The following is a 26,528-nucleotide window of genomic DNA, read 5'->3' as shown; positions in this document are numbered from 1 at the left end:
AGCGCTCGGCTCGGCGCGGCCGCCGCGGGAGCATCCTCCGCCGCCGCCCGTCCCCGGGGCGCCGGGCAGCATCCCCCGCCCCGGGCAGATGTTGGGGCGCGGAGGGGACAGGCAGAGCCGCTAAGGGCGGCCCGCCCCGCGGGTGGGGGCCAGCACCGGCAGCGGGGGCCGCCCCGCCGCCGCCTCCCTGCCCGCGGCTCGGCCGGCTCGGGCCCCCGGAGGCACGGCGAGGAGGAGCTACGGAGCCCGCGGACGGCAGGGCAGGACGAGGGGGGCGGCCCGGCCCCGGCCCCGGCGGGGGACGAGGCAGTGGCTCGCCCGGCCATGTCACTCCGGCGCTGAAGCCGCCCCGCCGCAGCCCCCAGCCCCCCGGCCCCGCCATGGCCGCGCCACTCTAGGTGTCCCACCGGCTCGCCCCTCGTCGCCCCGGCTCCCCCGGGGCTGCCGGCCGGAGGATGGACGAAGATGGACCGCGAGCGGCCGAGGAGGATCCGGAGCCGGGCAGAGCCAAGACTTTCATCCGCCTTAATGACCTGTCCGGGGCCGGGGGCCACCCGGGGCCGGGGGACAGGGAGGCGGGCAGCGGCGACTCGGAGGCGGAGGCGCTGCCCTACCCGGCGCTGGCCCCCGTCGTCTTTTTCTACCTGAGCCAGGAGAGCCGGCCACGGAGCTGGTGCCTCCGGCTGGTCTGTAACCCGTATCCTTTGCAGGTGTTCGGAGGCGAGGTAAGCCCCACTGGGCCCGCACGCCCCCGGAGCGGCCGGCAGGGCGGGGGACACCTCCCGTCTGGAGCCCGCCGGGTGACGGGGAAGGAGCCGGGGTTCGGGAGGACCCGTCAGCAGCCGTCCCCGGGGTAGCGGGGGGCAGCCGGCGATGCTCGCCCCCTCCCCGGCGCTCGCCCGGGAAGTTTTCCGGGCTGTTGCAGGGGCTTGGCGGTCTATGTCGGGGTGCGGGGCTCCCCCTCCTGCAGGGCTTCCCTCTCCCGGCCGCGATGCCGCGGCTCCCGCGGGCTTCAGCGCTCCGTTCCACAGGGACTCCGAGTGGGAGCTGCTGGGGACCATCCTTCCCCGGGGATCGACCGTCTCCGGTCCCGCTCCCCAGACACGCTGAGGGACCCTAACCCCGGTCTCTTGCTTTGTGGACCGGTTCTTCCTCCCTGACCCCATTTCTTGCCCATTTTAGGCTCCCTGATCCCTTCCCCGAGGGTTTGCGAGGGGGTTGCAATCTGGAGGGAGGTGGAGGTTTTCGGGGGTGGGGTTGCTGCCCAGCTCCAGGGTCCCTAAACAATTCAGGGTGCTCGAGCCCAGTCGAAGGGCCCGTTCTCTGCAGTCCCCCGGGGGATGCTCCTTGCTTGGAGGGGTCGGGGCAGGTTGGGGGTCACGGTCCCCTGGGTGTGCGTTGGCCAAGGGCAGCTGTTTGTCAGATCCTGGGGTCAACCACGACCCTCTAAAGGCTTCTGATCTCCTTCCAAGCTCCCTATCTGCTCTGGCACAGGCCGAGCCGCTTTAGTCAAGTTTAAGCCTTCAAAAGAAGGGAGGGGGGGAAAAAAAAATAGAGGAGACAATAGAAAAATTTCTTCCTTCCACAGTCTTGGTGTCTTTAAAGCTTCCCTTTGGAGTTGGGTTGCAACCAGCACACGGCTTGTAGCATTCCGAGTATTTTACCATCCCCAAACTCCAGTTCCATTTATTATTTGCAGAAACAAAACCCCGAAATGAAATAAAGTGAAGCGATGTGGCTTCCAGCAGGGGCTGGTGCAGACGCTTCCCGGGAAGTTCCCGTGTCCGTGCTGCGCTGCCGGCGCAAGAGGCAGGCGAGTAGGTCTGGGCAGCAGCCCCACATCTGGAGGGGGAGAGGCTGTGCAGCAGCAGGGAGGACATGTTACATGGTACAGAGGACCAGAATACCCTGTGCAAGTCCTCCTCCTGGTGTGCGGGAGCTGTTAGGAATTACATCCCAGCTGAGGTCGGTGTGCTTGGGAAGAGCGGTGAGGGTCTGCTGGAGTTGTGAATATTGTTTTACTTGAGCTTCAGCAATGATTTCTCTGATAAACAGGCTGCCTTTTCTCCTAAAATGTCCCCCAGGAGGGAAAAATCCAAGATTTCTCTTCCCAGTCATGAATATCCTCAGCAGCTTCTCCCCAGATCTCTTTCAGACCAGCTAAGCAGTTCAAAGCTGCCTTTATTTAAACATCTTAGGAAATCTCGCAACTTTGTGAAGCCTTCTGTTTTGGAAAGAAATATTAACGACAGGCTGCAAGTCAGTGTGTTCTTGTTGCCTACTATGACTAATATTATTTATGATTGCTGGTTTAAATATGTTTCCAAGTCTCTTTGTTCTGTTTTTTTTTTTCTTAAATTTTTAATCTTTGAAATGTTGTTTTGAATCTGGTGTTAACACCTGCATGGTTTTAGTGTTTTCAGTAAAATCCCCCACCCCAGTAGCGGCTTGAAATGTGTTTTCTCCTCTGTGGCTGCGAAAACAAGCTGATTAACTTTTGTCCTTGGAAAATTAGTGGTATTGTGGGCACCTGAAAACACCACTGTGAGCCGGGGATGAGCATTAAGTGCAGTCCTGCTAGCTGAGATTTTTCTTGTCACCAATTTTTCACTTGTTACTGACAAAGAAAAGCTCTTGCCGGGAATCCTGGGGCCACGAGGGCGATGTTGTGGGTCTTTGAGTCGTGTGGCTGCATCCAGCTGTTTGTTTTCAGGGTCACTGACCCAGAATTGGGGGAGTTTATTTAAAAACAACACAAAAAAACCCCCAGTTCAGCCTACAGAAGAGAGGAAGGCAGTACCTTGGTACCTGCACTGTGTCCCATCACTTGCTGAGCTGTTCAGCAGAGCGTTGTCTTGCTCATCCCTTTGCCTCTCTGCCGCTCCAGTGCTGGAGCTGAGCCTGCTCTTGTTTATATTTATTACTTTTATTTTTTTTCTTTAGTGTGGTGGCCCTTCTCCATCTGTAATCTTCTAGGAATCATGCCCCAGTGTTAAAACCATGTAAATCACGTTGCTGGAAAGTCTTTGTTGCCACCAGCTGCCTTGCAGAGGATTGACAGCGCTTTGGCTGATGTGCCTGCTGAATCCTGCCCCATCTCCGGGGGCTTGGAGTTGTTCACTGCCTTCTGCCACTCTCTCAGGTGGATTTTACCTTTCTGCATCTGCTCCTGCAGAAACTGGATGGGAGGGCTCTGGTTTGAGCTGTGCTTGTGGAGATGCAGAGCTTAGGGCTTTTCCAGGCATATTTGTGGTGCTCTAATCTGACTGATAAAATTTGCTGTGGATGAGGCATTGGGAAGAAGTGCAGGACCCACTCTTGCCCAAGAAGGACAGTTTGTACCCCCGAGGTGCAGCTGGAACTCCTGGGATTCTGCTCTGTATCCCTGTCCAGGCAGTGTGCGTGGCTGTGGTACCTGAGGCCGGGTTAGGGGAGGGTGATGGTTGAGGTGCTGAGTATCCAGCAGGGATGCAAAGTCCTGTTGAGGCGGTTTGTTGGGATTTTCTGCCATGTTTCTGTCCAGAACATCCTCTGCCTGGACCAGGGAGCTTTTTCTCTTGCTGTCTGGAGCAGAGATGTGGGGTACTGTGCTGCTCTCCTTCTCCTCTCCCTTAGGGCTAGAAGGAGGTCATGAAGTTTGTCCTGATCCAGAATTTTTCCAGAGCCTGAAACCTTGGGATTTTTAACTCTAAACATGTACCAGATGGCCAACCTGTCCTCCCCCTCCATTCCATTGTGGTCTTTGAGTGAAAACCTCTCTGGGAGCCATGAGGACCTGGGGAGATGAGCCTGGTTGACAGCCTGTATATTCCTGGTGGCTTTGGGGTGGAAGGTTCTTCCCTGGGTGAGAACTTTCTGGGTCAAGAGGGAAGAAAGAGCAGGGACAACTTTAGTGGTCACAGTGCTGGGCCCACAGGCTCAGAGATGGGAAAGGCTGTGGCACATGCAGCGTGTCCTGGTGTGCGTGCTGGCAAGGCCATGAGAGGAGAAGCAGGAGTCTCTGAGAGGGAGAAAAGAGGAGGGAAGCTGGTTACTTGACTTTCACTTGTAAAATAAAAGCACCAGGAAGGCTGGGAAGATGAAAGGCTGTATCAGGGTCTGTGCCAGGCTGCTCCTCTGATCAGAGACAAGAAACGAGGCTATTTCTTGAGAGTTGTGGAGTGATTGAAGAGCGGGGATGGAGAAAGTGGGGAGGATGCTACCACTTGGCATTAAGAGCTCTGAATAGAGAAATAGCAGTGTAACTGAAAGGGCCTGTGATATCTATTGTAGTACTGAAAACTGCCTCGTCCCCCACGCCTGCCTGCCTGCCTGCAGAGCGCTGCTGCCTGGAGAGCAGCACGCGGCAACGGGGCACTGCAAAAACCTGCTGGAAGGTGCCATTCCTGGGGAGACATCCCCAAATTGGCTGAAATCCCGTTTTTTCCTCCTGGTTTGGAGGGCGAAGGGCAGGTCTGCAAATTCCCTCGCTGGGAAGGGGAGGTTTGGGTGGCACCAGGAGGAGTGCTCCCATCCCTCTTGGCTGCTCTGCGGCACAGTCCCTGGGATTTGGGGTTTGGGAATGGCTTTGGCAAAGAAACGTATCTTGATCCGGTCACAGAAACCAGCCCTGCCTTCTGTCTGCAGTAAAACAGAGAGGACTCTTGCAGCAGCCGCCTCACATGGCTCCACTCGCTCCCCAGTAGGGAGAGATGGGTGACCAAAGCTGGGTCCTGGGGAGGTGCTGGGTGCCCCCAACTCCTGTTGGAAGTTGCAGATGCCCAGACACCTCCAGGAATGGGTCTGGAGCCCCCATGGCGTCACGCCAAGGTGTAGCCAAGATCTGCACCAGGCTGGCTCATGGGATGGCTGGAGCTGCTGTGCCAGAGCTTGGTGCTTCATGGAAGGCAGCACTGGCCCCACCGAGGGCACAGCCAGCCCCTGCTGAGCTCACCCTGTGCCCTCGGCTGTGCTGGAACCACTCTGTGCTGGTCTGGCTGGATCCAGCTCTTCAGGAGGGGCATGTCCGTGTGTCTGACTGCACCAGAGCCAGGACCCTCCTGCTGGCTGCGGGTGGGACCTGAGGCTGCTGAGCTGTGTTGTGGTTTGGGCTCCCCAGCCCCAGCAGTGCCCCCCAGTACCTTTTCTCACGGGAATGCCTGTAGTGAGGGCAGTGGGCAAGTGGAACCCCTGTCACCCTGTGGGAGATTGGGGCCCTCACCCCCTCCTCAGCCATGTCAGCTCATGGGGAGAGCCAGGAACTGCTTGTGCTGCTCTTTGAAGAGTTCAGTGTGGTGCAGGGTTAAAAATACACTTTTTTTGTTATCACAGGGGTGTATTTTTTGGGGCGAGTGCACGTGGTGTCCTTTACACTTCTATACATTTGTTCCAGCCTCACTTCTGCGTTTAACAAAGCAAAATGCTTTGATTTGACAGGTCAGACCTGAAATGGATCTTGTTTTCATTTAAAAACCCCACAAAGGAGCCAGAACCCATTTGCTTCACCTGTGTCTGATCCATCCCAGGGCACCTGAGCTTGTTTCTCCTGTGACCCAGTTTGCTGGCTGGTGCCTCCCATCCCTCCTGGGACAGATGGAATTTCTCCCGCTGTGGCTGAGCCTCTGCTGTCTCTGTGCCCCTTCCGTGGCTCATGGGGAGAAATGAAACATGACTTGTCTGGCTGATGCCCGGCCGAGGGGGCTCCCACAGACCCTTGGCCCTCCTGCCTGGGACAGAGCATCCTGCTGCTCCCAGGGCAGGTGCTGGCACATCCCTGGGCTCTCTCCAGCTCCTGCGTGACCATCTCGTGGAGAAACAGGACTCATCACCTTTTAGCAAGGGCAGCACAGGGGTGCTGTGGTTATTTCCCTCCTCCCAGGAGACAAATAACTGCAAATCCTCTTCCCTGTTGTTCACAAACCCTTTGGGAGCTCAGCGGGAGCAGCAGGCAGTGTTCACTTCCCGGAGCTGGGCGCAGTGGCCAGCATTCCTCTCATCCCTGCCTCCCTGGAAGAGCCAGGAGCAGCTCGATCCTAATGTAGGTGACACCTCGTCTCACCAGGGATTTCTGGAGCCACCCGTGGCCCAGCCGTGCCGGCAGCCAGGCGCTTCCTTTGCTCCCCGCGTGTGTATGTGTTTTTTAAGGAGATTCTTCTGCGAATTCCCTCTTCCAGGCTGTTGTGTCACATCTGGAAGTTTGTGTAGGAGTTTATCCAAGCGCTGGAGTACAGCGCAGCTTTTTCTCATTTAAAAATCATAGGCTGGCATTTTGAAGCGGGCTGGGGTGGGGGGGAGGAGGGAAGGGGAGAGGGAAGCTGTCTGCCAAAAAGCAAACTGGAGCAGAGGAATCGTAATGACTTCCAGAAGTTTTCTTTCTTTCTTCATTTCTTGCTTTCCCTCCCTCTCTGCCGGCTCACAGACAAAAGGCTCGGCCTCATGCGGTCCGTGGTTATGTCATCCCGGCCGGGAGGGGTGGCCCCGTCCTGCCTGGGGACCCCGCGCTGCTCGGGGACAGCTCTGCTTCGGCTCCTCGTAGGAAATCCGGAACACGGGCTCCCATCTGGGGTGGGGGGAGGCGTCTCTGGAGACTTGCTTGGTACCAGTGCACAGACTATTCTGAGCTGGAAGGGACACACAGGGATCATCGAGTCCAGCTCTTCGGTGAATGGCCCGTGTGGGGTTGGTTTTCATCTGGGGCCAGCAGCCGGGGCAGGGGGCTGGGAGGGGATCCCAGCTTTCTCCCCGCCCCTCATGCCCAGGACAGGAGGGGCAGACGGGCGGGTGGCGATCCGGGGTGGGGTTGGACCACCCCGCGCCGCTCATCCACGGGGCTGACGTGTCTTCCACCAGACTCCCTGCTCTCCACTTGATCGGCTTTTGTGTTCTCTGCCCTGTTCCGTAGTGCGGGGTGTTGGAGCCGGTCTGGAAATGCCCGGGATTTTATGATGCACAGAAAATTTCTGCTTTCTTCTCCCCCCGCACCCACTGCAGAAGCTTTGGCATCGTGCTGAAAAATGCTGCTTTCTCATTTTTATTTGAAACTCTCCTTCACTTTGTTTTTTTCCCCATTCTGAAAAGACCAAGTTTTGGATTACCCAAGTTCCCTGCCCAGGTTTCTCTCAACGCTCCTTTTTTTTCTACTGTTTTGCTGGAAGGGAGCAAAACCTTCGGCCAAAATGAACCTCCCTGATGGCTTTTTCACTTGGATCATGAAATCATTTTCCCTTGGCAGAGGACCCATGGGGAGCCTTTGCCCCCGGCAGCTTTGCTGGCTGAGAGGAGGGTCTGAGGGAACGGGGCCGTCCTTGGGGAACTGGGGAAGGAGCATCCGGAGTCAGGTTGGGAGGGCTTTGAAGCTTCACTGTGGTTTGGAGGGGGTTGAATTTCCTAGTTAATTAGGAGGCCTAAGTGTTTCTGGGTTTGTTACGAGGCCAGATCGTGGCTTTCCCTTCCCCGGAGCCTTGGCTCTCTGCTGAGCAACCTAGATGTGAAATGTTCCCTTTGGATGGTGATGCACGCAGAGGTTTCCCCCAACCTGGGTTCATTTGGCTTTGGCTTTCTCCAGCCTTGGCCTCTCACCCAGGAATCTGGCCTGGTGCTAAGAAATAAAACAAAAAAAAAAAAAAAAACAAAACAAAAAAACAAAAAAAAAAAAAAAAAAGGAAATTCTCATGGTTTTATATAACGGAGTGAGTAACGACTGGTCGTGCTTTGGGATGCTCTCACATCTGCTTCCTACCAAAGCCTCAGCAAAGAAGCTTTGAGCAGATGGAAAAACCACATTTTTCAGCCTGAATATTTGCTGAGAGAAGCTTTGAGGCTTGCTCTCCGTGCTGGCTGCCGTGGTGCTGGTTACTGCCTTACGGGAAAGGGGCTGCTGGGGTGCCAGGAGCAGCATCCCGTGCCCAAGGTGTGGCACGGTCGGGCAGGTCCTGGCGGGAGCTGTGGCCGTGCACGTGTGCGTGGGACCGGGACGTGCCCGTGACTCAGCCCCCAGAAGTTCACCGCTTTAGTCACAAGTAGATGGAAATTGTCTATTGGTTTGGCTCCCGTGCCTGAAATGTTGTTTTGGTTGGGATTTTTAGCATGTTCCCTAGGCGCAAGGGACTGGCGGCTGTTGGTGTTGGGGGTTTTTTTTTGTCACCCGTGTCATCCCAGTTTTCTCTCTCTCTCTCTCTCTCTCTCTCTCTCTGCCAGGATGCAAAATCCAAGGGTGAGGGCAGGAGAGGGCTGAAAATGGGAACAAAATGCTAAAGCAGGTGATGACTGAGAGCTGGGAGCTTGGCACAGACGAGTTTATAAAGAAAAGGGGATTTATTTACTGTAATCCAGGCGCTAGCCCCACACTTACAGGGTTCCTAGTGCAAAGCATCCTTATATTTATCTCTAATTTGGTTCTCTTCCAAGAGGTTTTCCCCAGTGAAAACTGAACCAGCTTCGAGATGCTCCCTAAGCCTGGGGGCTGAAGGCAAACCCACAGCCAGCAGCAGTGGAGCTGGGCAAGGGGATTCACAGGGATTCACCCACCTTGGCAGCCCAACCACCCCCGAGAGGTTTTATGCCTCCAGGATTTCCTGTGATTCATAACTTAATCAGGTCAGGTTTCGCACTCCCTCCTCCTGCGTTATTGGCCGCCTCTGCGCTCCCTCCCGAGATGCTGGTGGCCAGAGCAGCCCAAGGCAGAGCCCTCCCCTGCCCAGATGGCGAACAGGGCTTGTTAATGATTTGTTAATTCAATTAGAAAGTGCTCGTTAACCCATGGCGAGGCTGAAGCTGCCTTCTGGAGGGCAGGGCTCACCCCCATGCCTGCGACTCCTGCTGCCAAAACATTTATTTGGTGTTAAGCTGCCAGCCACGCTATGCAAATAGAGATGTTAATCATGAATAAGGTTCATTTTTAACTCCGGGTTGAGACTAGACTTGGGAAGAACCCTGCTCCGGGGAGGGGAGAAGGTGGTGGGAGCTCTGCTGTGGGTGGGTGTGCAACTCCCAGGGCCAGGTTGGCTGGATCCTGTGGAAGGGAACAAATGTCTCTGCTCCTGCTTGGCCCCGGGGTCTGTAGGAATAAAATGTTCCTTCTGCTGCGGGTGAATGAGGTTTGTAAGTGCATTTGATGGGCTGCTCCTTAACCAGCCTCCTCTGCATCGGTGCTAGCTGCTAATAACACGAATCCCAGGTCTGGGCTGGTGGTCCCCGTGCCTGTGTTGGATGCAAAATGTCTTCAATTTGGGAACCATCGTGTCTAGATAGCCTGGGTGTAGCAGTTCTACCTTAATGGGAGAAAACAAACTCCAGTAAGAATGATAAATAATGGAGCCCTCTGATGCTCCATTGAATTAATGCTTATCCGGGCAGATAGGGAGGAAAGGAATTAAATTAATATCTGACTTGTAACTGCTACTGTATGTGGTTATTGACTTATCTTGCTTTGGAGGGCCATAAATATGTCTTGGGATATACCCCCGAGGCCATAATCTGCTCAGGGTCACGGTGCAGGTCTGTCTCTGATGTTCCTTCAGAGATTCATCCTGACTTCTAGGGTCAAAAATCCAAATTCCTCTGACAAAGGACCCAGCCATGTGCAGAGGGGAATATGTTTGCTCTATATGGCAAGCGTACAGCATAAATCTCGAAGGTCTCTGCCTTGTATAAATTGCTTTATTGTTTGTGATCCATGGCTGGCTCAGCGTTGGAGGGTGTGGAGCCTGATTTGACTCAGAGGAGAGGTGCAGGTGAAGCTTTGTGGCTCTGGAATTGGGATGGATCACAACTGGAGCCTCATACTCTTATCCACTGCCTTTCTCCCCATGCCTGGGATTTTGTGCCTCTTAGGCAGTTGTTTAGGGGTTAAGGATGGCTTGGGGGGATAAGATGGGCCTCTCAGCCTACCCCTCAGTAGCCGTGGCCCAGGGCTTTGGGTATCCATGAGCCTGGGGGGTGGAGTGAGATCTTCCCTTTCAGCCCTCAGTACTGTGTGGGTGCTCCTGTTGATGAGCCAGTGGATGTGAGCTGACCCTGGGCACCCCAAACCATGCCGGCCATGGGGGTGGCACAGGGCATTTCCCAGCTCTGTGTGCTTGGTGTCCTGGGGCTTTGTACCCACACGTGTGTGCTGCACACAGGGTCAGCAGCTTGGGAAACCGATGGATGGTGACAGCAAGGGCCAAGCTGACCTGTCATGGTCCCCTCGTGAGGCTGACCTGGAGCATCCCTGTGTGCCTGAGCCGTGGCAGGATGTCCTTCCTCTAGCTGAGGTGGATGTTCCCAGCTCTTGGGCTCTGTTTTACACAGGGGATAACTCTCTGCCTGGGTGACTCCCCTCTCAGCAGTGTGTGTTCACCCCCTTCTCTGGCACAGCCAATGTTAGTGCAGGAGTCTCCAGGCCATGAATGGTGCTCTGAGCCCCCAACCTCCTCTTCCTCTCACCCATTGTTTCAGGCCCTGCTGCCTGGATGAGGCATTGCTGTGGTGAGGGTATTTTTTAGGATGCTTCTGTTTTATCTTTCCATCCTGTCCCTTAGGATGGTGCACATCCTGCCCCACAGCAGCCCCCTCCAGGCACCAACACGCTGCTCCCATGGGAGCAATTTCCCCTGCTGTGGGCAAATCACAGCCCCTTCTTCAGAAACTGCTCATGGCAGCAGCACAGGGGAATCCTGTCTTTTTCCAGGAAAAGAAGAGCAGAGGAGCCCAAGGCCAGCACGGGGTACCCACAGCGAGGGTGGAGACACTTCTGCCTTCATCTCAGTAAATGGGCTCTGGCTCCTCCAGCAGCGGATGTTCACATCTCAGCTGGGTTCTGGGCTTGGCTTTGTGCTGGGTTTTGTTTTCTCTTTTCTCATAGCCCCATGAAGCTGGGCTGTCTCAGCTCTGGGAGCTCAGAGGGCTGAGCAAGTGGGGGTCGAGCTGCAAATCTCATGGTGAACTGGGGGACAAAAGGAAAGTGCTTTGCTGTGCCTCCCCCTCCTCCCTCCCCCCCCTGCAATCTCCCCCATTCATCTGCTGAACACCTTGATTTTTTTTAACCTCTGGTTTGGATTTTTTTTTTTACTATTGCCTGGATTTTGCATGGGGGGCAGGCTGGATGTTGGGGGGGGGGGTGTGTGTGCACTGAATCTATTCAAGGAGTTGTGATCTTTGCATTTCATTTTGCAGTTCAGCTGGAAAGATCTCGTTTCCAAATACACCCACACACAGGCACAGCAAGAGAGGAGAGCGCAGGGGAGGGAGGGAGCTACTCAAGGGGGATGGGGCAGCATGGGGAGGGCTGGGGGCCACGGCAGGGGCACTGAGAGCCTTGGCAAATCCGACTGGGAGTGGTCCAAAGCCTTTATCCGAGGGCAGGAGATGCCTTTGCTCTGTATCTCAAGGCCATGCAGGTGCTTGGCTGCCATGTGAGTGCTTGGACGCTTTAGTCCAGAGCAAAGAGGGCCTGAGAGGAGCAAAGGTCCCCCAGCAGAGCCCTTGCCCTGAGCCTGGCAGTGGCTCTAAGAGCATCTGGGGGGACGCCAGGGCAGTTTTAGAATTGCACACAGTATGTGTGTGTACATACACAGGTCCCCACCACAGGCTGAGCAGAGCCCAGGACATGGCTACACCATGGTGAGACCTGCTTTTGCAATGGAAGAAGAGCAAAGGCACAGAAAGAAGTCACGAAACTCCTCTCCCAGTGACCTTCAAGCCAAAATCATCTTATTTCCAAAGATGAGCCAGTGCTGGAATGATTCCTTTAGTCTGTAACTCCCCATCCACACCATCTCCCTCCTGGGCCTTCCTTGCCAGCCAGGTCCTGATTCCAGCTCTTGGGTTCTGGAGGAGCTGGTGGTAGGGTGGATGCACCCTGCATCTCCCAGTGCTGTCAGGGATGGGGTTAATGGAAAGCAGATGAACCTTCATCCTGGTGGGCATCTAAATGTGCAGCAGAGGGTAAAAGTGAGGAGCTGAGCAGATGGGGACTTGGTGGTGGTAGAAGGTTTTGGACAGACACCTCAGCCTGCCTAAGCTGGGAGCTGATGGTAACCTTGCCTCTACATCAGAGTGTCGGGGCAATGTGGGGGTAGTTACCTGAGCCCCCAAATCTGGGTCCTTCCCTGGCTTCAGGGCTTGGGAGCAGCTTGGGGTGCTGGGGTGTTGTCACAGGTACCTGCACTCCCACCCATCTTCCCCCCCGGGCCCCTTGGGTGGATGCTGGTGGCACATCTGGAGCTCAGCCCCCGCACACTGAGTCCTTCCGCCACCCCTTCGGGTCAGTGCATGATTTTTTCCATCGCTCTGAAGCGGCTGAGCTCATACAACAATATTCCCTGGGCCAACACCGCTCCTTTTTGAAGTTCCTTGTTTTGGTATTCCTCAAGCTCTGTATCCTCAGGCATGAAACACAACACCCCTTGGCGCTGGAGGCATTTCCCCGACGCCGTGGCTTTGGTCATCCCCAGCATCCTGCTGCCAGGTGAAACCACTGCCCCATCCCTGAGCTGCTGGTGGATGCCATCTCCTCCCAAACTCACCACAAGGCTTAAAAGGTGGTAAAATAGGATCCTTTGGCCACCTTGGCACGCCGCAGCATGCCGCCAGTGGAAAGGCAGCCACTGGAGCGTGCTCAGGGCCGTGTTTGTCTTAGCCAGTGGCCACGACTGGAGCCGGGGCTCTGCCAAGCAGTGAAAATGCCAGAGCAGTGAGTTTATCCTGTGGTGTTTGATTTGTGGTCACGGTGGAAGCCAGGCTGGGAGTGACAGTGGAGGATGCAGCAGAAAAGAGCAGTTTTGGGACGGTCATGCAAACATCTCGTGGTGCTAAAAGTTGGGATTTTCTCCTTTGTTTTTCCTCCCCCGCTGCTGGCCGTGCTGGCGGCGAGGTGAAGTTTATGGGAGAAATAGCGCGGTTCTGGGAAATATTTTGCCTTGCTTGTATTGTTGAATTTTATTTTCTTTTTCTGGCAGCGGATGAAGGAAACGGGAACACAAACAGCTTGGCTGGTGGGGTATTGGTCCAGAATCAGCCTGGGCAGTGAGAGGCTGCTTTTCTGGGGACAGAAAATACTCGAAAGCAGACGGGGTTTTCATTGTTTTCATTCCTCTCACTTTCTGTCCCCGCGCTCTGCTGGCTCTTAGGATGATGTTAAACAAGGGGAGAACACATCCTGCTGTTAAGGCAAGGATGTGCATTGATGCTCCTGGCCTCCCATGTGTTCTCACTGATTAAAATCTTAAATTCTTCCATTTTTTACAAGATTTTGGGTTTCTGTGCTGAGCTGGAGAGTCTCTATGGCAACAGCTACAGGCAACTTTTATCTGTAACCCTTTTTGGGTTTTTTTGGCAGAGGGGGGGAAGAGGATGGGTGCATGGTGCTAGAGCATCAGTGACTATTTGAATACCCCAAATATTTGGGGTGGTGAGTGCTGGGAGAGAAATGGAATTGAAATACAGAATTGCTTCTTGCCCATGAAGCCAAGGGCCTGGGTCCTGGCTGGACCCCTCTCCCCTCTGCTAATTATGGCATTTTTTGACTGTGAAGAGGGGAGAGTCCCATCCATCCCCACATCCATCCCACCCCAAGGCCAGGGGTTTCCCACTTGGGTGTCATTTCTGGAGGAGTTTAGAGCCATTCTTGGAGTGTGATTGCAGCAGCATTTCAAGACAATTAAAACCTGAGCCTTTTAGGAAAAGTTGCAGCATGTAATAGAAAGGAAACCAGCTGGGCTAGATTGAAGCATAATAGGTTTTGGGAGTAATTTTTAGAATCCTATACTGTAGGTCTTTCTCGAAAGATACTATACAATTTAATAACATGTTATATTCCTATATGTTATATTTAAATCATCCTATAGTATCGTGTAGGAGGAATCTAATTTTCCACTACAGGGTAATATACCTTTCTATAGGTTTTTGGTTGTGGGTTTTTTTTATTTTGGTCCATTGGAGTTAAATGAAAAATTATATCCTTCCTAGAAAATCTAACAGAATAATGAGAAAATAATACCCTTAATTTATTTTATAGAGTGTGTGAGTATAGGAGTTTATGTAGCTGTATAAAAACCCATTTAGGGCCTGTTGGGGAGGTGATTTGAGATAGGATGGAGATGGGTTCAGATGCTGTGCTGGCCAAACAGTGTGGGGGCTCTGAAATAGGGCCTGGGACTGTCTAAAGGGGGAAAAACTAAAAATAAATAAAAGCCAGGACTTCCTTGCATCTCTACTTCTGCTCCTGGGATGCAGTTAGAGAGACGATGGAATGGTGGGTGCAGGGCTGTGGCAGGAACTGCTGGAGCGGGGTGAGACTGGGGGCTGGCTCTTGTGCCAGGGGCTGGAGAAAGGAGCAAGCAGCTCTCCATGCTTGGAGAAATGGGCTTTGGAAGTAGCTGGCAGGGGCTGTGCCACTCTGCGTGGCTGTTTGCAGCAGGCTGAGGGAGGTGGGAGAGGGTTCCACGGCACGGCGGGCGATGCCCTTGCCTGTATTTTGCAGCACTGCCTCGTCTGTAAGGGGTGAGTTCTGTGGTGGTTTTGCCTGGTCACACATGGATTTGGCCATACCAAATCCACCATACAAAGCTGGGCAATAATTCTCTGTGCTGTGCTGATGGGGAGGTGTGACAGGGTTCCGTGGGCAGATGGCAGCTGGGCCCTTCTGTGTGCTCACCCTGCTTTGTGGGGTCTGTGTCAGCTGTAACCCCACCAGTAAAAGCCCATGGCTGGGATGCTCTGCTCGCTTACGGAGAAGGCGCTCCACGGGCTGGGGCACATGTGGTTCTCCATGGAAAAATGTGGGACTGGGCTCCCTCTTCAGCTTAGCTCGGAGCTGCCCGTCCCTGTGGTGTCAGGGACCTGCGTGGCCAGGTGCCCACCCAAATCCCAGGGAGCTGGTGCCATCCCAGAGAGAGACAAGGGGAAAGTGGTGGCTTTGGTCCTTCCAGGTCCCCAGAGGACAAGCGCCTTTTAATAGCCATGGCAACTAATAAGCCCTGCGTGGTGACAGCCCTGCTGTCTCCATGGAAACGGACCGAGTATCACATAGCAACATGTGCCTCACGTACCCATGGAAACGGCCCGGTAGCTTTTTAGCATCCTCTGTTAGATCTCTGCTCTGGGAGGTGGTGGTGGGGTTTATCCCGAGGTGAACCCACCGCTGTGGGGAGGGGGGGCTGGCGTGAAACTGGGGAGGAGGGTCTCAAAGGCTGCAAGAAACCAGGGGCTTTATGGGAATCAGGTATATAAGGTGTCCCGGGGGCAGTCCAGTGGGGTGTTCCCGGGCTGATGAAGATGTGGAAGGTGCTTGCTATCCATTTTTTTTCTTCCTCATGACAGCAGTAGGACTTGGATGGGGGGGGGGGAAATAATTTGGATTTGAATCTGAAGGGCTTTGGGTAACTGAAGGAGAAGAAATATAAAAGATGCTCAGGGCTGGAGGGCTGGAAACCACCTCACCGCAGGCAGAATGGTGTCACAGTATGATACTCACAGGTGGGTTTTCTTTGTGGTCTCTGGAGTCACCTCATCCTCAAGCTGGGGTTTTCCAAGCCACTAAAATGAGGTGTAGAGACTGGGAGTGTCAGTCCTCAGTGGGCAGCACTCAGCAAGGGGGAGGCAGCAGGACACACGCTGTCTCTCCATGCAGCCTCTGCCATTTCTTGTTCAGCAGCTCATTAACCAGCCTGAGCTGTTACAGGTTAATTAGGATTTGTAGCTGGCGAGTGTGAGGGGTTTGTTGGGGTCACAGCATGCTGAGGTTGGTGTAAAACAGTCTGGATGTCAAGTTGCCTACGTGTGCTGGGTGCAGCAATCGCTCTGAACCGCTGTAGCAAAGGCAACCTTCCCCAAATTTACCCACTAAGAGGCTGAAAATTTTAGGAATTCATTTATTTGGAGCTGTTGAAGCGTTTCTTGCAAATGCATTTCTTCCCCTCTTGTCGCAATGTGTTTTTAATGGGAAGCCTGCATGGACACTTAGGAGTATCCCTGGTTTCTGTAAACATCTATGTGAATAAATGTGATGGCTTTGGGAAGGTTTACAGGTTTGGTGTTTTAAAGGCTGTGAGCTGAGCTGGTTAATTTTTTTTTTTTTTGGTGAACTTTCAGACCAACCTTTTGTCTCTTATTTGCTTTTATTCTCACAGCTTTCACTTGGTCTGTGGTGGGCTGGGAGACACCTTTCGGTGACACCTTCAGCAGTGTCCAAATCCCACTGTTTTTTTGGGAGTTGGGAGTTCTGACTTTGCTCAAGTGCTCTTTGAGTGGGACTGGGGAACTTGAAAACTTCTGGATTTTTCCCTGTGGTTTGTGTGTTATGGGAAGATAAACGTGAGTTAAGAGCAGGTGCTGTGGGGGGAGGTGTTTTCTGTGGAAAAGTTTGGGGTTGTGGGTCCGTCCTGGTCGGAGGTGAAACTGGTGCCACAATGGAAGAACATTAAAACTGGAAAACCTGTGCTGAAGCTCTTCTGGCTCTCGGGGCTGGCAGCAAAGAGACACCTCTGTGGTAGTGCTGTGCCCTGAGTGATGATCTCAGGCCTCCATTCAACCAGCAGAAACCTGGTTAAATAAACAAATAAATAGGGAATTGTGATAAAATTTCCAACTATTGAGCTTCTTACCCCGACAGGTGTTTGCTTCTGGGATGGGAGTTAGCCCTAGGGTCAGCAGGTACCCCCATGCCAGCACTGGGCAGGAGTTGCCCACTCTGGCTCCCTGGTGCTGGAATGGGCTCAGTGATAGCGGCATCAGTGCTGGCTTCAGAGGAAGGTTGCAGCCGGCTCAACGAGGTTTAATTAAATCTGAAATTCCGGCTGTTTTCTCCTGGGCTTTGGCTTGGGATGCCACGGGTAGGGAATCGGAAATAAAGAGAATTAGAGCAACTTCAAGGGCTGTTGTGCTCCTAGCGAGTGGGGGGCTGGAGGCTGGGTGGGCTGCAGTGAGACAGAGCCATGGTGCTCCTTTGGGATGTGCACGGCGTGGATGGGATCACTCCCAGGGAAAGACTGAGCTACCACTCCAGCTGAGCACTGTCCAAATCAGGGCTTTGTTCAAACCCAGAACTCAGAGCTGGCAGTGCCATCTCTGAATCCCCCTAAATGACTGGGCAGCTCTGGGCCGGCAGCAAACATCCCCTGCAGTGGGTGTCTTTTCCCCCATTTTTTAGGGACCTGCTTATTAAGGCTGTGAAGAGCCTGGCTATAAATGAGATACAAATGTACAGTTAACACCACATCTCCCTAAGGCCAGTGTAGGTATTCTGGTATTTAAACTAGCAGAGCCGAGGGGAAGGAGCCAGCAAAGGGGAAAAAAAGAGGAAAAAAGGCTCTAATTGAGGTCAGTGTTTGAACAGTGAAGACCAATTAATGCTCCTGAATCAATAGGTCTGCGTGACTGAACTAACACATCCCCACCAAGGGCTGATACAGGCTGAGAGCTGGCCTGGGGTGAGCTGCTGCTGTGGTGGAGGTTTCAGTGTTGGCAGAGACTTCACTGTTGACAGAGGTTTTGGTGTTGGCAGAGGTGTCATTGTTGGCAGCCCTGAAGGATGCTGTGGGCTGAAGCTGGTGGTTGGCTGGCGAGGGCACCAGTGGGCAGCTCCTTCTGCCTCCAGCCTTGTGAAAATCCACTTATACCCTCAAACCATGGTCCCTTACCCACTACTCTTCCATCACCAGTTCTTTAGGCTAGGGTATATTAAACTGGGGGGTGGGGGGGAGGGAGACGCCCAGCCAGGGAAGGTGGGGTGCAGCCGAGGTGCTAAGCTGTACTTCCCCCCCAGGTCCCCATCAGGATGGATGGGAGCTCTGGACATCCTTCTCCTCACTTTTTTGGCCAGCTGAGCCTTTCCGGGGCGGTGGCTTAGCAAACGTCCAGCATTCCCAGACTCACATTTTTATTCTCCTTTATTGCTGTTCCAAGAAAACCCGTGTGTGCGTGGGGAGAGGAGATTATCACATTAGTGGTAAATACCCTGAGGGAAGGTGGGGAGGGCAGGTTGTTTTTCCTGGTCTATCTTCCAAGGACAGCCGGGCTGAGCAGCAGCACGTGCTTGTGGAATGTGGCACCCATGGGGTGCAGCCGTGCTGGGCAACACAGTGTGCAGGCAGCCAATGCTTTCCCGGGGAGTCTGCACTCCCAGCAGGCAGGAGAGCACAGCAAGGAGGAGGAAAAAAATCCTTGCAGTTATTATTCCACGGATTTATACACTGAACTGATGCATATGGCAGATGAGATGATTTGCCTCCAGGCATACAGGAAAAGCGACGTGAGGCAGGATCTTTTTGGCAATCCTGCGTCTTAAACGTGAGATGAAATCTTCTGGGATGTGAAGGGGGTGGAGGAGCTGTGGTTTGGGTCCTCTTGGGTTACACTGTCCCTGTACCACGGAGCCGGGTGAGGCTGCCCTAACGGTGCTGCTTTGTTCTCCATCCTTTCAGAGAAGGGGGAGAAAGTCGCTGCTATTTCCACCGTCTCACTCCGTTTCCAGGTTAGGAATCCAGGACGTTCTCAGGTTTGCCGGAGGAAGGTGAGGGAAAGGCTGTAAAACCTGGCTGTGCTCAGGAGATTATTTATGGCCGGGTTCGGTGCCACGTTTGATGCTTTTCGCTGCCTCGTTCCCACCTCCCACGGCCCCTCGCTGCAGCTGGGCTGGAGGAGGGGGAAGGGGAAGATGCCGTTGGCAGCTCCCACGGGGGCTGATCCTGCCCTGCTTGGGCAGTGGGGGAGATGAGCACGTCAGGTCTCTGCAGGGTGCTGAAACAGCAGGTCTCACCTGGCCTGGCTGGAGGAGCATAAGGGACAGGAGGTTGGTGTCAGTGTCCCCGTGCCAGCTCCCTGCAAGGTGACACAGATCCTAGGGACCTCCCAGCCCCTCCCGCTGTCGCCGCCGAGGGCGCGTGGGCAGGCGGGATGAATGAGCGGTGCCTTCGGAGTCGCTCGCAGCAGGTGCTAACGAGCGTGGCTTGAAATACCTCATCAGCGATAAATAGGTGCGGTTTGCTTTGTGTGTGGAAAATTAGAGAAGAACCTGTTTGCTGGCCGAGAGTGTCAGTGGGAGCTTCCTCCCCCTCTTCCTCCTCCCACCTGGCCACCTGCAGTGCCCTGTGACCAGCCTGAGGCTGAGGATGCTGCAGGTTGCGAGGCCATCGCATGCCAGGGCGGGTGCAGGATGCATCCCGTACCGCTCCGGGGGCAGCAGCACGGGCAGGCTGCGGTGCTGGAGGGGTGTCAGGGCTCGAGCGCTGGTGTAACTGTGCTCCGGCTGTGTCCCTGGGAGTCAAGCACAGCTCCTGGAAGTGCCCGTGGTCTCAGTGCTTCAGCCCCTGCCCTTGGCTGTTATTTCCCTTCGTGCTGGTAGGGAGTCAGTGAAATCAGCACCGACGCAACGAGTTTAGAATGGGCACAAACGGCGGCTTCCTTTGCCTCCAGCCCCATCCCGAGCTGCAGATGAGAAGTGTGATTTATGTTTTCATGCTTTTCTAGCGATTTCTGGTGTGTTCCCACGACTCCAGCTGCCGGGACAGCCGGGGAAGCAGCTGGCTGGGCGAGCTGGCATCGCCGGGCACTCCTCGCTCCTTGTGGCTGGCCCACGCCTGCCCAAATAAAAGCTGGGGAGAACACGGAGCTTGCAGGCTGCTGCTGGAGGTGCGGAGGGTGCTTTAGCAAACTGGCATGTTCTAAAATTACCGAGGCTGGCTCCCTGCTGGGGAAACTGCTCGCAGGGTGCTGTGTGCCCCATCTCCTCCGCAGCTCCTCGCTGCTGGCGAGGCTGATGGCACAGCATCTCCCATGGATAGAGGGGCACCAGCGTTGGGTCGGGGCAGCTGGCGCTGGGTGGGCTGTGGAGACCCCCCGCACGCATGTTTTTGGAGAGTGGAGAGTAAATACTGTCATTTTGCGTTATGTCCCCGCTCGCTGTCACACGGGCGCCGCCGACGCTGCCTTGCACCCTCCCTGCGGGCAACCTGAGCCCGGGCGGCCGCGGCCGAGAGCCGGCGCCGGCCAAGCCCCAGCGGCTTCGCCAGCCGCACTCTGCGGAGCAGCTCCATTGATTAAGAAATTGTTGCGTAACCTCTAACGAGGCTCCTCTCCGGTTTGCAGCCACTTGCCTCTCTCCCCTCTAATTAAGCTGGCGCACGATTCCCGCTGGGTTTGCTTTCCAAGGAGGGCTGCTGAGTGGATAACGGGGCTGGGGCTGCTGCTCGGCACCTCGTCTGCCCCGGTTGTGAGTGTTTTTTTAACGCTGGGTCAGTGGTGGAGTTGGGAACAGGGACACCTGGGAATGCGTCCAAGGCATCATGAGCATCCCTGCTGCCCTGGGTGCGGGACGAGGCGGCTGCTGCTCCAGCACTACCGGTCTGAGCTGCTGCTCACCCACTGAAAATACGCAGAGGCGCTGCTGCCTGGAAGGAGGAAAAAGCTGAAATATTTTTCTTGGAGAGGGGAGGGAGCCAGAACAGGAGGGCAGGGAGGCACTGCAGCGTGCCGGCAGCAGCCGGAGGGGATGGCTCCTCTCTGCCGTGACCCCCAGGGCCGGGCACGGTCCTGTTGGCTGGAGCTCCCTCCTGCTGACACGCACCATTGGCAGCAGCCGCCTGAGCTGGGGATGCTGCGGGGAAACCCGAGAGGCTTTGGCTTTGCTGGAAATGAAATGAGAGGGCAGGGGGCCCCGTTGGCAGGGGGGATCTGGCTTTCCTGCTTGCGGCTGAGGGAACAAAAGAGGAACCCGCAGTGACATTTTGAGTGTTGCACAACTTGGCACAATTGACAGCGGGTTGGTTTTCTCATGCTGTTCCCTCTGTGCATGGCCTTCTTCTTCCCTAGCCCCCTTCCTCCCTAGGGGAGCAGCTGGTGCTGGAAGCTCCTCCTGGATGATGGCTCCAGAGAGGATATGTCCCACCAGCCCCTTTGCCACCCAGGGAGGGGAAGACGTGTGATGGAAATCCCTGACAAGGAGGCTGATGGTCCTGTTTTGCCTCCTGGGGGTTACAGAGGGGCAGTGCTGAGCCCCACGGGGTGCTTGCTCCTGCCTGGAGGTGGTAGCGGGGAGAGGGGGACATCCCTGGGGTGGTCCCTTTGGGACTGAGCCAGCCCTGTGATCCTGCTCCCATGGGATGGAGGTTGGGTAGCTCTGTGTCCCCCATCCTGCTGTCATGGTCCCCCCAAAGGTCCCTGCAGCTCAGCCCGGAGGAGCCCCATGAAAGCAGCCCAGCAGTGAGTGGCTGGCTCTGCTGGCTTCTCCCTCTGTTGCAGTCCTGCTGGAATGCTTCCCTGCGTGCAAGCAGCCTTAGGGGTTGGGATCTCATGGGATCCAGCTCTGCACTGGCATGTCCTGGGAACTTGGGATCAAAGGGGGCTCAGGAAGTCCCAAAGTCTGTCCTGTCCCCATCAGCAATGCAGGAATTGCAGGAGAGTGGCATCCCAAAGCAGTGAAGTGGAATGAGTATTTGGAAACTGGCAGCTCTCTGGCTTTTCTCCCACCACTCACGACCTTCCTCTTGCTCACGCAGACAATTTTTGTATTTTACTTCTTAAAATACATATACATGTATATATAAATACTGTATCTTGGCAGCTGCTGTTCCTCAGCACCTGCTATTTCCCCGGGAAAATGGGGATTTGGTAATGGAACAGCCTCCCTGGTCCCTGGGGCCTCGTAAACCTGGCTGTTGTTTATGGCATCGCCGGCAGGGTTCTCGCTGCTGCTCCGCTCTCCTCCTCTGAGCATCTCCCTGGCTGGACCCTGCCACGGGGGGATGGGCTCCTCAGGGGTCACCTTCCCCTGCTCCCACTTGGAGTTTGCTGGGGGCCCTTCGTGGCAGTTGAGTTGTTTGAAGGTGCAGGGCAGAGCTGGTCCTGGCTCAGTCCTGGAGCATCCCCTTCTTGAGTTCACCCCAGTATGTCCCTGAGCATGGAGCCGCTGCTTTGGGTTTGGATTTTAACGACTTGCTGGTTTCTAATAAAAATAACCTGGGAGGACTCCTGGTCTGTCCATTGACTGGCCAAGGGCACCGCTCTGGGTTTCAGTAATGGTGGGGCAAAGGCATTGCATGGCCTTTGCACCCTCACAGGGGCTTTGCAGTTTGTCCCCACAGCATCCATGCTCTGCCCTTTGCCATGGCTTTGGGACCCTCATCCTCCTGCCAGCACCTACAGAGCTGGGGCAGCCTCTGCCATGGTCCCTTTGCTGCTGTGGTGGAGGCACAGGACATCACCATCTCCCTCCTCCTCGTCTCTGCTGGAGTGAAAGGTTTGTGGGGATGCTGGGCCCTGATGAGGGGAAGCTCCTGCCCTTTTCTCCCCGCTGCTGGATTCCCAGCATGGCCCCATGGAGGGAAAACCCAGCCTGGGGGCGGCTGTGGGGTTTTATAACTCTGAGAATGAATCCCAGCGCCATCCCTGCCTCTCGGGGGAGCAGGGTCACGTCACTGCTCAGGAAACCACTCCCTGGGAGCGACAGCTTGTTAAAGAGGGAAAGAAACCCAAGGGGGCTGGGTTGGCGCAGGGCTGGGAGTGGGAGCGCGGGAAGGCTGGTGCTGGATGCGCTTCCTGCATGCTCCCCACTGCTCTCAACACACGCTCAAGGTTTTTCCCCAATTCAGGTGTAGGACCACGGTGTTTTGGGGGGATTTCATTGCACGTGGAACACAGAGATCCTGTTCTGTACCTGCAGAGTCTTGGGCTTCGTTGTTCACTCCCGTGTGAGGCGGCTCTGGTTTGAGGGAGCCTGAAAATGGATGAGTGGGGTGATGTGGGATGTGAAACCCAGATTCCACTTACTCCCCATGGACACGCAAGGCTGGGGGTTAAGGTCTGCAGGGTGCCTTGGGGGATATGCAGTGAACGTGATTCTGGGTGTCACCAGAGGGCATGACCCCACTTTTGGGAGTGCAGAGGCAGGCAGTGGGACAGCAGGTACGGCCCTGGGGGCTGAGTGCAGAGGCAGAGTACTCTGCCCGCCCTGGCCATCCCTGCTCTGGCACTACACTGCCAGTGACCCAAACTAGCCGTGCCCTCAGCTGTCAGCCGTCATGAGAACACGTGTGTGGTCCCCAGCACTTGCTACACCTCCTGCCATGACATCCCAGCCTCTTGTTGTTCCCCACCCGCTCCATCACCAGGGTGAAAACTGCCCAAATACGAGCCCTGCCTGGAAGCATTGGCAGCAAATGCTTCACCTGGGTCCCTGTCCCTGCTGGGGTCCCTGGCTCTTGCCCGATCCCTGCTGCACGCTCAGCACCTCCTCAGGGGAAGGAAAACCAGGCGAATAATTCACCCTGAATTATTCAGCTCGCTAATTTATTAGCTGGACAGACGTCACTGCATTCCTTCCCTGGGCTGCCCACCAGCAGATCCCAACCTTCTGAAAGCGGAGAGCATTCCTTCCCCTGCCGTTTCCGCTGGCTCGCTCTGTTTATTTGCAAATCGCCCATTTGCGTGTGTTACTTGGATCCCTCTGATTGCGCCTGCCTTTGATTTGGGCACGTAGCTCACTCTGGGGTTGGCTGACCCCTGGCAGGGTGGGATGCTGCTCTGAGAACCGGGGCTTTGCCATGAGCAGCTGCAGTCTTTTTTAATTCATGATTTGTTTTCCGCAGCCGATCCCTGATTTTTCTCACCGCTGCTGCTCCCGCAGGCGGGAGGATCCCGTGGGAAGCAAGGGGAGAGCGGCCAGAGGGGACAGAGAGGAGTGCAGGCTTCTGTCTGGTTGTCCCTGCCTCGTTTTGGTAGTGGCTGCTGCTCTCCCGTTCTCAGCGCTGTGGGATGGGGCAGGCAGTGCTGGAGCTGCTCTTCTCCAGACTGAGCGCTGCTCTATAAACCTCCCTCTCGGCCCAGCTGTGCAGTGCTGGGGTGCAAAGCACCCCAGGCACCCCACTCTTAATTCCTTTTCCAGGACTTGGGTTCAGGTCCCTCCTCTCCAGTGCCTGTGGGATTTGCTCGAGTGACTTCCCAGAGAAAGACCAAGACCAGCTGGGGTCCTGTTCCACTTGGGTACAGTATCTGGGAAGTGCACAGGTTCTGGACCCCTCCTCTGAGTTATTTTGGGCTGCATTGTGGGGCAGAGTCCCCGATGCAAATCTGGTGTGCAGGCAGGGGCTGCAGGCTGAGCAGGGGGTCCAGCAGAAGCAATAACTCAGGAGGATGCTGCATCCCAGCCCTCAGGCTGGAGGCCATCCTTAAAAATCCCTGCTGAGAGCACAGGTGTCTGCAGAGAGGAGCAGCCTCTTCCACCCCGTGGGAAGCGCAAGCTGTCCTGTCACCTCCAAAGGCATCCCTGGGAACAGAGTGTGGAAGGGAAAGGTGCCAGAGGCGGGGAAAACCCCCTGACAGCTGGGAGTGAAAGCAGCCAAGCTGCTTCCTGAGCCCTGCCATGGGGCACTCTCACCTTGTGGCAGGGGAGGAAGGGCTGGAGGAGGATGGGATCACTGGAGGGGTGGTTATCCAACAGCACCTCATCTGACCCCCGTCTTCCCGCTGCAAGGAAGCATCTGGAAGGAATGGGAGGTTGTTCTCTCTGCTAGGATGGCTCTGGGATATGCATCTGGGATTGGCAGTGGGAGTCTGTCCTCCACAAGCATTTCCCTGGCAGCTCTTGGCCTTGGCCCTCACCTTGGTGCAAAGAGGAGGTGCAGGGCAGAGCCTTTTGTCTCTGTGGGGTTTTAGGGCAGATGTCCCTGGGCAGAGGGTCCTGGTGTGGCTGTGCTGGGCTCTGGCAAGTGAATGGCAGTGGCTCTAATTGTGTCTGAATTCCTCTGAACCACAAGTGAAATCTGCAAAAATACAGAAAGTAAACAGCTCGGGGCTGAAATTCCCGACACTTCGGGGATCCTTCCACTAGGAAAAGTTTCTGAGCTGCTAACAAAAGGTCTGCCTCTCCTCCAGCCTGCCTGTGTGGGGACCCCCTGGACTGGGAGGGATGCAGCCACAGTGCCGTGGGGACTGTGCTGAGAGCCGGACTGACTTTATGCCTTGGAGCAGCTTGAATATTTTCTTCTCGTTGTTGGATTTTGTTGTTGTTGTTGCTGTTTTGGTTTGGTTGTTTTTTCTTTTTTATTATTCCTTTGCTGCTCATGTCTGCCGAACAGGGAGGTTTTAATCTCCTTCTTGCAGACTGTAAAAACAATTGCCCAGGATGCTGGAGCAACCTTTGCTGCACAAATAGGGAATGGGAAGATGGCAGTGGGAACCAGCCCCTCACTGCAGCCTCCTTGCCTTGCCCTGCCCTGCCCTGCCGAGCTCTGCTCACCCCCAGCTGCAGGTGCTGGAGAGGGAAGAGGCTCTGGCAAAGGGCTGAGCAGCCCTTGCCCATCCTTCCCCGCATGCAGGCAGGGTCTGGGAAAGATGCTGTCCCCTGTCCCCTTAGTGTGTCCCCTGGAGTGGGTGGGACTGTCCCCAAGGGTGAGCATCTCTCATGCTCCCCCATCCTCCCTTCTCACTGGTCTGGTGCCCAGCCCCTGGGTCCTACTGACCCTGAGGCGCTCTGCTCAGGGCTGTGACAGTGACATGGAGACCACGAATGTCTGGGGCCCACCCAAGCTGTTCTGTGTCAGCTCCATCCCCAGGGAGCTGGGTGGCTGACTGGGTGCTGGACGTGAGAAGGTGGTAAATTTGGGTGAGGAAAACCAAGTTGTGCTTGTGAGTGCATCGAGATGTTTTTGGGATGCTCTCTGTGGGAGAAGCCTGACTTTCCTGGGAAACATCTCCTCACTGGACCCACTCTCCCACCCACACACAGATAATTCCCAGTGACCCCTTCCCCTCCTGCTAGGGATGGTCTCAGCGCCTCCTGACCCTGCAGCTCCACAGGGCAGCTCTGGTTCCCTTGGCCTCTGCCTGCAGGTCAGGCCTTTCTCTGGCTCTCCTCCAAGTGTTTGGATCAGCTCTTGGAAAAGTAAAGCCATAAAGTTTGCCCCAGCTGGAGTAGGAACCCGCAGTGGCTGGCTTGGGAGGCAAGCACTGGACCCGGTGGTTATTTATAATGCAGCAGTGAGGTTAAAAATAACAGAAATTTAAGCTCAGGAAGTTGTTTTGGAGGATAAGAAACTTTTACATTGGTATTCAGATGCCAGGGCTAGTGCTGGCCGTCCTCTGTCCCTGATGTCCCCATGCTGTGTCCCTTGGGGGCCCGCAGTCCCTTCCTTCCTCCCAGTGCATTGGGTCCTGTTTTGTGTCTTCAGAAATCATCTCTATTGCCCGAGAGAGTGGGTGCACCGTGGGAAACCTCAAAAACTGTGCTGTGCCAAGTGGTGGTGCAGGGGTGAGCCGAGTGGGGCTCTGCTCAGGGGTCCTGCTTGCTGTGGGGTGGTCACAGCTCCTGTACATCCCCATGTCATGGTTATTGTCACTACAGCTATTTGTTCCCCTGCCAGAGGTCAGAGGGGTCCCACCCCCTGCTCCCGACATCTCTGCTGCCAGCCAGGCACATCTTGAGCCACTGGCTGCCCCATTCCTGGTGGTTGGAGCCCTTTCAAAGCCTTCCTGGGGGTCTTCTCTGGCATTCCCAGCTCCTCTCACTGCCAGTCACAGGTGGGATGTAGAGTGGGAGTCGGATGCTCCCCTTCATGTTCCTGGCACAGCACCCTTGC

The 26,528-nt window shown here is 55.3% G+C and overlaps 1 protein-coding gene across 25 annotated transcripts in view; it reads left to right on the top strand.

Moving 5' to 3' along the window:
• Window positions 1-26,528, top strand: part of CACNA1G (calcium voltage-gated channel subunit alpha1 G) — a 146,725-nt gene continuing 120,197 nt past the window's right edge. For 12 of the 25 annotated variants that reach the window (XM_048323348.1, XM_048323346.1, XM_048323342.1 and 9 more), the window contains exon 1: window positions 4-697. In XM_048323348.1, coding sequence (XP_048179305.1) covers window positions 456-697 — 242 coding nt within the window. In that variant the 5' untranslated portion in view covers window positions 4-455. Of the gene's footprint in view, window positions 698-26,528 lie in introns of all 25 variants that reach the window. The other 13 variants (XM_048323358.1, XM_048323364.1, XM_048323354.1 and 10 more) reach the window with 5 other exon arrangements.

The sequence above is a fragment of the Corvus hawaiiensis genome, chromosome 19, assembly GCF_020740725.1.
Source record: "Corvus hawaiiensis isolate bCorHaw1 chromosome 19, bCorHaw1.pri.cur, whole genome shotgun sequence".
In the NCBI taxonomy this organism is placed as follows: domain Eukaryota; kingdom Metazoa; phylum Chordata; class Aves; order Passeriformes; family Corvidae; genus Corvus; species Corvus hawaiiensis.
The sequence above is the reverse complement of the archived record's forward strand: the minus strand, read 5'-3'. Positions and strand labels throughout refer to the sequence as shown.